General features: G+C 39.6%; 1 protein-coding gene across 1 annotated transcript in view; it reads right to left on the bottom strand.

Annotated features, from left to right (window-relative positions):
- The window catches only part of LOC141295377 (M1-specific T cell receptor beta chain), a 56,917-nt gene extending 48,540 nt beyond the window's left edge, over positions 1 to 8,377 (bottom strand). The window contains exons 1-5 of the mRNA XM_073826585.1: positions 8,332 to 8,377; positions 8,149 to 8,244; positions 7,028 to 7,252; positions 4,989 to 5,054; positions 4,822 to 4,899 (exon numbers count right to left, since the gene is read on the bottom strand). Coding sequence (XP_073682686.1) covers positions 4,822 to 4,899; positions 4,989 to 5,054; positions 7,028 to 7,252; positions 8,149 to 8,244; positions 8,332 to 8,377 — 511 coding nt within the window. The remainder of the gene's footprint in view (positions 1 to 4,821; positions 4,900 to 4,988; positions 5,055 to 7,027; positions 7,253 to 8,148; positions 8,245 to 8,331) is intronic.
- Positions 8,378 to 8,670: the final 293 nt, after the last annotated feature.

Genomic DNA, 8,670 nt, shown 5'->3' with positions numbered 1-8,670 from the left:
ATAACTTAATCACTTGAGGTCAAAGACAAAGTTTAGAGAAATTGAATTGTTTACTATTTTTTTCAAAAAAGACAAAAAGGCAGCCTAAAATAAATACCACAGGAGCAGGTGTGGATTGAGACATACTTTTTTTCTTAATCTCTTCATGGCAGCATTAAAGAGATGTTTTTTAAATAAACAGCAGGGATCTAAAACACTGTGTAGCTTGCAGCACAAAAATACACTGCACTGTCATTAGGCGAGAGATCTTTAATGGTCAAATATCCATTGCTATTTCCATTCCCAGACATTTCTATTTTTTTTGCGAAACCTGCTTCTTCGTTATTTGATGTTAAGTATAAATATCCCATTAATGTGAATCCTTGGTTCTGGTTCGGTCTGTACCAGTTGATTTGATTGTAACTGGGCACACTGTGTGAACACTGGATCTTTGCAGTTTCTCCTTGTTTCTTAATTACATCAAGTGGAGACTGGTCGACTTTGTAAGTGTAAGAAAATCCTGGAAAAAAACATATTTTGTGTCAGATAACAGATTAAAAAATATATATGATATATTATGCTATTATTGAGTATTTTATTACACAGGTCTGGTTAACAATGCAGCCTTACCGGAGAGATAGATTAGTGTCACAGTAATTATGTTTAAAGCTCTCATGTTGCTGTTTAGTTCTGGAGAGCTCAATCTAAACAGTCAGGAGTGATTGTTACTCTGAAACTGTTGAAGTGCATGACTGCAGTATGCGATGTGTGACTTCACAGCGCCCCACAAAAACCAAACTGTGAAATGCAACTGTGATCTTTTCTTTCACATCTTTATCCAGCACATCTATAATTTATATCTAGCACATCTCTCTGTCACAGTTCTGTCTGTCTTGTCATTGGTTTTTCCCATTTGTCTTCCCCCCGTTGATCTGTCATTTGGTTTAGCCCTTCGTCATTGTGATTCCCTGCACCTGTCCTTGTAATTATTAGTCATCTGTGTCACCTGTGTTTGATCATTAGTCTGTCTTTAAGAGTCTGTGTCTGAGTTCAGTTCTTTGTCGGTCCTTTTGTGAATTAGATGTGTGTGTATGTTCCTGCCTTGTTCCAGCCTTGTTCCAGTCGGAGATTTATATTAAAAATATTGTACTTTGTAAATATTGTCTATCGTCTCGTCTACTCATGCACGCACCCCTGACATAAGGACCGACCTACAACAGTTTACCCGGCACCTCTCCCTGCGTTTATTTTCCGTTTTTTGTATCAGTGTTTTATTTTATTTTTTTCCTTATGGATGACCCCAACGTCTTCATCATCCTCCTGAAGCAGGGGAAACGCTCTCTCGAGGACCACACCAGAGACTTCATGGTCCTCGCTCCAGCTACGCACTACCCGGACAGCTGCTTGTGCACGTTCTTCCGCAACGGATTAAATGATAACATCAAGACGCAGCTGTCCGGGGAGGGTCCTCGAGAGAGCCTCGCCGGATACATCGAGTGGGTGCTGCCGTCCTGTGGATCTTCCTGGACTGTCGGTTTCGTCGAGGAGGACGTCAGCCCCACTCATGACCCAGAGAGCAGCCAATCATCGCCCCGACATGCAGAGTGTGAACCCAAGCGCACCGCGGATGAGGGATTAGAGCCGCGAGCGACAGAACCGGAGTCCTCTCCGGCTGATCAGGTGCGTGAGCCGGATTCTACATCTGTGACGGTGGATTGCGACGTGGAGCAAGTGAGGGAAATGGAGAGCCCTGCCCACTGCAACACCGCTGGGGGTGAGCTGGACAACTCTGGGGACCTTATTGACTTTTCCGAAGTTTTGGATTATAAATCGTTTGACTTAATAGACTTTGTCACTGAGCCACTGACTGGCATGAACTTCCCTCCCACCCGCCCTCTTCTATCTGAATCTGCCTGGTCCCCGCTGGTTCCGCCCAGCCGTCCTGAGTCCCCGCTGGTTCCGCCCAGCCGTCCTGAGTCCCCGCTGGTTCCGTCCAGCTGTCCAGAGTCCCGGAATTCATCTGCCAGTCCCCTTGCTCACCCTCAGCCCACCATCTATGCAGTGGGCTCGCCGCAGGGATGCCAACTCACATCGGTGGCATGGCTGGAGGTTCCCTCAGCTCCGCCTCCAGCTTGTGAGCCCAGATCTCCACCTCGGCCCTCCGACCCTGCGGTTCCACCACGGCTCTCTACGCCCTCAGCTCCACCGTCGCCCGTCGGCCCACCAGTTCCACCGGGCTCCATCGTCCTTCCGGCTCCGCCTTGGTCAGTCGTCGACCATCCGCCGCCTCGGGACTCCACTCCTCTGACTTCGCCTCATCCCTCTGTCCCTCCGGCTCTGTCAGGCTCCTCCTTCCCGTCAGCGTCGCCTTCGTCCTCTGTCGCTCCGCCGCGGACCTCCGGATCTCCGCCTCCGCCTCGGCCGCCAGAGCCTCCTGTTCCACCTTGGCCCTCCGGTTCCGCGGTGTCACCCTGGTCCGTCGGCTCTCCATCTCCGCCTCGGGTTCCTCGGCCAGCTGCTCTGCCTCTGTCGGTCGGACCCCTGGAGTCGGCGGTCCTCCCTCCACCATGGCTCCTCCCTCCGTCGGCTCCTCCGTGGGCTGTCATCCTGGCTGTGATCTGGGTCCTGCTCTCCTGCTTCAGGTCCCTCCTGTGTTCTCCCTGGCTCCTCCCACCGTCGTCGCCCCCTTGGACTGTCTTTTTTGCCCTTTGGACTGTTGTTCTGGTCCTCCTCCGGGGGTTGCGTCCTCCGCCGGAGCCCCCTCCCTCACTGACTCTGGTTTCCTGGTTTTCCGCCCCTCTCGTTTTTTCCACGGCGCGAGGACGCGCCTTTCCGGAAGGGGGCGTAATGTCACAGTTCTGTCTGTCTTGTCATTGGTTTTTCCCATTTGTCTTCCCCCCCCCGTTGATCTGTCATTTGGTTTAGCCCTTCGTCATTGTGATTCCCTGCACCTGTCCTTGTAATTATTAGTCATCTGTGTCACCTGTGTTTGATCATTAGTCTGTCTTTAAGAGTCTGTGTTTGAGTTCAGTTCTTTGTCGGTCCTTTTGTGAATTAGATGTGTGTGTATGTTCCTGCCTTGTTCCAGTCGGAGATTTATATTAAAAATATTGTACTTTGTAAATATTGTCTATCGTCTCGTCTACTCATGCACGCACCCCTGACACTCTCTTATTTGTCTTAATATCAAGAGACATATTTTAAAGAAAGGCATACATTTTTTTTAAAATGTTACAAAATTACAGTTAGTTGAAACCTGATGATCCATGTCAACCCAGAATAACATGATTAATTACAAACTTGTTTATATGATTATACAAATAGTGCAGAAACTCATATATATAGCATTTTTTCATAATGTTTTTATACACATAACGAGCATTTCACGTATCCAAAATACTTTTTTTTCTGATTGTTAAATTGTAGCATTGTTTATTATACCAAATACATTTACGCTGAAATAAATTCTTAAGGCTATTAAAAGGTTCCCCATTTTGTTTTAATGTGACCTGCATATAACAAGAAGAACACTGACATTTGTGTTTTTGTAAAATTGTTTAAAGGAAGGCCCTACTACAGTTTTGGTTTGTGGTAATAACAGAGGTTTTTGTAAGCAGATGAAGTGATTTCTAACACAGTGCTTCGCTTGCAGCACAGTAATGCATAACAGATCTTCCAGATGCTTTCGGCTGAAAATCAAGATTAGAGAATTTGGCACCATCTCCTTTAATATTGAATTCATTTGTGTATGGGCTTTCAGTGGATGGATCTGTGTAACGCACATATCCAATAAGATTTAGAGCAACATCCCCTATCACCTGCTCATACCATAATATCATGTAATAGTTTGGTATTGTGTGAGAACAGGTGAGTTTAACAGGTTCTTGCGCTTCAACCAGCATGTCTTTTGGCGTTTGATGAACTTTGTCAATTAATGATTCCCCTGTTTGAAAGAGAAGGAAAGTACATTAAAAAGGGTGTAGCCATAGACTAAAGCATTATGACAATTTAGAAAGAAGTGATTTTGTACCTGAGACCAAGAATGGCAGTGCAGTAAAATAAATCAAACACACTGTAAATGTCATGTTGATCCCTTCAGTGCTGGAGCTCTCAGAGTGATGCCTATAACAAATAAACTCTCAGTGCTCTCTTAAAAGAAAGAAACATAAAGATTGGCCCACTTCTTTGGTAAATATGTAGATCAGGATAAAAGGAGACTCCTACTGGTCTTGATAGCAATTGCACCAATGAGGTACTGCAGGAAGTATTCAGCTCTTTTGCTGAAGTTTACCATTAGATTTAAGTATTAAAAGTATTCACCTTTATTGCACACAAATGCAATGTCTATTATGCAGCAGTTCCAACACGTGTTTTATATTGTAATCATATGAGATCATTGCCTGATTGATCAATGTTATGGTTTAGACAATATTTGACTACGATAAGTATGACAGAACCCTGTTACTAGCTGAGTTGAATTTTTATGACAACTGACAAAGTCTGAACTAAATACCAGGTGAGCAGGTGTGAATGCAGATATTAAACATTTCTACCCTTTATCTGTTAACCACAGAATCAAAGAAAGGTTTTTGTAATGAAAAATAGGGATCTAAAACACTGTGTAATAAGCAGCGCAAAAATACACTGCGTTGTCATTAGATGACAGACTTTTAATACTCAAAAGTCCATCATTATTTCCATCCCCGGACATTTCTATTTTATTTTCGAAATCATTTTCTTTGTATGGTTCTTTTCCAAGTAAATATCCCATTAATATGAACCCATGGCCTTGGCTTTGTCTGTAAAAGTTGATTTGATCATAATTGGTTATGCGGTGTGAACACTGGATCTTTGCAGATTCTCCTGGTTTCTGAATCACATCAGGTGGAGACTGGTCAACTTTGTAACTATGAGTAAAACCTGAGAAGAGAAGTGTCACATACTGTATTCACTAAACAGAGTAAAACAAAAGCTTGAATTACTTTGCATAAATGCATACAGAGCCTTACCTGAGAAACTGATCAGCGTAACAGTAAATATGATGACAGTTTTCATGTTGACAATTAGCGAATCTACTGTAAGAGAAAAATATTACTGAAGCAACAGCAGTGTAAAACAAATCACATTATTACTGAAATGCTGTTGATATACACTCCCACATGAAGAAATTACAACTCTTCTCTGAGCCAGTTTAAACCGGTTGGCCAAATTTTACCAGCATGGTTAGCATGACTAGCTTACTAGCACCTGCTGGTAGATGTTGTAACTACATCATCTGGCAACAAAATGCATTTTGTAGTGTTTCCAAGTGAATTAGGCTCCTTTTACACTGTTGCCGTGGGTTCTTTTTTAGTCTGTGGGCTAAAGCGATCTCCTCAGAGTGCTGTTTCAATGAAAGGGACCCATGATGGAGTGGGAAATCATGGAAAAAACATGACTGGGATAGTTTTGATAAACAATTTGTCTGGTTTTGTTTTACAGATCTGTCAACCCTGGTATCTTGACAGCTATTCAAACGTAGTTCTGTATTTTTACAGAATAAAATTTTAATCAAGCAAGTGGTTTGTTTTACTGGTGTTCTCACTAGGCTTTTTACTTTACCAGCCTTGGTCAACCAGCATAAACAAAAAGATCATGCTGGTCGATCAGGTCTACCAGCATGACAACAGCCAAACCAGCACACTGGATCTTTGAAGATTGTCTTTGTTTCTTAATTACATCAGATGGTGACTGGTCAACTTTGTAAGTACAAAAAAAAAAAGCCTGCACTGTAAAAAATTGCTTTAAAATATATTTACAGGATTTTATTGCCAACTTTGCCAGGTAAATACTGTACTTTACTGAAATGACAAAATACTGCTGTAAAATAAACTACAAGTCTAATTCAATGCTACTATAAAAATTCTACAAATTACTATATTTCACATACAGCAATTAACTTAACATAATTTTATTGGCTTTTTGCCAGTAAAATCCTGCAAATTCTACTATAAATGTTTTATAGTGTGCAAAAAAAATACATTGTGTCAGATAAATGATGAAAGAAAAAATATTATGTTATTAAGTATTTTACTACACAGGTCTGGTTAACAATACAGTCTTACCAGAGAGATAGATTAGTGTGACAATAATTATGCTCAAAACTTTCATGTTGATATTTGGTTCTGGGGAGCTCAATCTAAACAATCATAAGTGATTGTTACTCTGAAATTGTTAAAGTGCATGATTGCAGTATATGATGCATGGCATAGTACCCCACAAAAAACAAACTGTCCAATGCAACTGTGTTCTTTTCTTAACTGCTGGAATTTTGCCCTGAATTTTTAATTCATTTGTATTCATTTAAAAAAATGCATTACAGTGTTTAGATATTTTAAATTGTACCAACACTATTGCAAAATTGGCACAATTGTTATGTTTTTTTTTAATCAATGTAATTTACAGCACGTATATATTTTCTATCCAGCACATCTCTCTTATTTGTCTTTATATCAAGAAACAAATTTTATAGAAAGGCATACATTTTTTTATTTTTTTTATTTAGTTGAAACCTGATAATCCATTCTAACACAAAATAATAATTATTTATAAACCAGTTTATTTGATAAAACAAATAGTTCAACTATTTTCAACAATTAAAAATCCTAAAAGCGACAGTTTTTGTTTTTTACTATGAGCCTTTATACACATAACGAGCATTTCATGTATCCAAAATATATTTTTTTTTCTGATGGATTGTTAAATTGTAGCATTGTTTATTATAACAAATACATTTACGCTGAAATAAATGCTTAAGGCTTTTTAAAAGGTTTCCCATATTGTTTTAATGTGACCTGCATATAACAAAAAGAACACTGACATTTGTGTTTTTGCTACTGTAAAACTGTTTAATGAAAGGCCCAACTGCAGTTTTGGTTTGTGGTAATGTCAAAGGTTTTTGTAGGCAAATGAAATGATCTCTAACACTGTGCTTCTTTTGCAGCACAGTAATACATAACAGATCTCCCAGATGCTTTCGGCTTAAAATCAAGATCAGAGAATTTTGCACCATCTCCTGTAATATTGTACTGATTTGTGTATGGACTTTCAGTAGATGGATTTGTGAAACGCACATATCCAATAAGACTCAGAGCAACATCCCCTATCACCTGCTCATACCATAATATCATGTCATAGTCTCGTATTGTGTGAGAACAGGTGAGTTTAACAGGTTCTTGTGCTTTAACCAGCATGTCTTTTGGCATTTGATGAACTTTGTCACCTGATGATTCCCCTGTTTGAAAGAGAAAGTAAGCACATTAAAATGGTGTGACTAATGCCATAGACTAAAGCATAATGACAATTTAAAAAGAAATAATTTTGTACCTGAGACCAAGAATGGCAGTGTAGTAAAATAAATCAAACACACTGTAAATGTCATGTTGATGCTTCAGTGCTGGAGCTCTCAGAAAGATGCCTATAACAAATAAACTCTCAATGCTCTCTTTGAAGCATAAAGACTGTCCCAATTCTTTGATAAATATCTCTTTACTTAAATCAAGTTGAAAGGAGACTCCTACTGGTGTTGATAGTAATTGCACCAATGAGGTACTGCAGGAAGTATTCAGCTTGTTTACTGAAGTTTATCATTTGATTTAAAGATTAAAGTATTTGCTTTTATTCCACACAAATGCAATGTCTATTATGCAGCAGTTTCAACATGCACTTTATATTGTAATCATATTTAGTGATATCATTGCCTGCTTGACTGATGTTATGGTTCAGACAGTATTTACTGTAGTCTACAATAATAGCCTGACAGAAGCCTGTCACTAGTTGATTGTTGTATGCATAACAACCGGCACAGTCTGAAATGAATACCACAGGAGCAGGTGTGAATGCTGACATTAAACTTCTACCCTTTATCTGTTAACTGCACAATCAAAAAGAGGTTTTTGTAATGAAGAATAGGGATCTAAAACACTGTGTAATAAGCAGCACAAAAATACACTGCGTTGTCATTAGATGACAGACTTTTAATAGTCAAAAGTCCTTCACTATATCCATCCCCAGATATTTCTATTTTATTTTTGAAATCATTTTCTTTGTACGGTTGTTTTCCAACTAAATATCCCAATAATGTGAACCCATGGTCTTGGTTCTGTCTGTAAAAGTTGATTTGATTGTAACTGCTTATGCGGTGTGAACACTGGATCTTTGCAGATTCTCCTGGTTTCTGAATCACATCAGGTGGAGACTGGTCAACTTTGTAACTATGAGTAAAATCTGAGAAGAGAAGTGTCACATATTCACATCTAAGCAGAAGAAAAGAAAAGCTTGAATTACTATGCATAAATGCATACAGAGCCTTACCTGAGAAACTGATCAGTGTAACAGTAAATATGATGACAGCTTTCATGTTGAATCTAAACTGCTACGGTAAGTGAAAATATTGCTGATGCACAGCAGTGTACAACAAATCACAAGATCACTAATATGTTGTTGATATACACTCCCACATGAATAAATTACAACTCTTCTCTGAGCCAGTTTAAATCGGTCGGTCAAATTTTTCTGGTAAGCATTACTAGCTCACTAGCACCTGCTGGTAAATGTTGTAACTACATCAAAAAGCAAAAAGCATTTTGTAGTATCAAGTAGTTATGTAGTTGTACAGAATAAAACTTTAATCAGTAAACTAATTCAATAATA

This window comes from Garra rufa, chromosome 21 (genome assembly GCF_049309525.1).
Source record: "Garra rufa chromosome 21, GarRuf1.0, whole genome shotgun sequence".
Taxonomy (NCBI): domain Eukaryota; kingdom Metazoa; phylum Chordata; class Actinopteri; order Cypriniformes; family Cyprinidae; genus Garra; species Garra rufa.
This window is presented reverse-complemented; position numbering and strand designations above follow the sequence as displayed.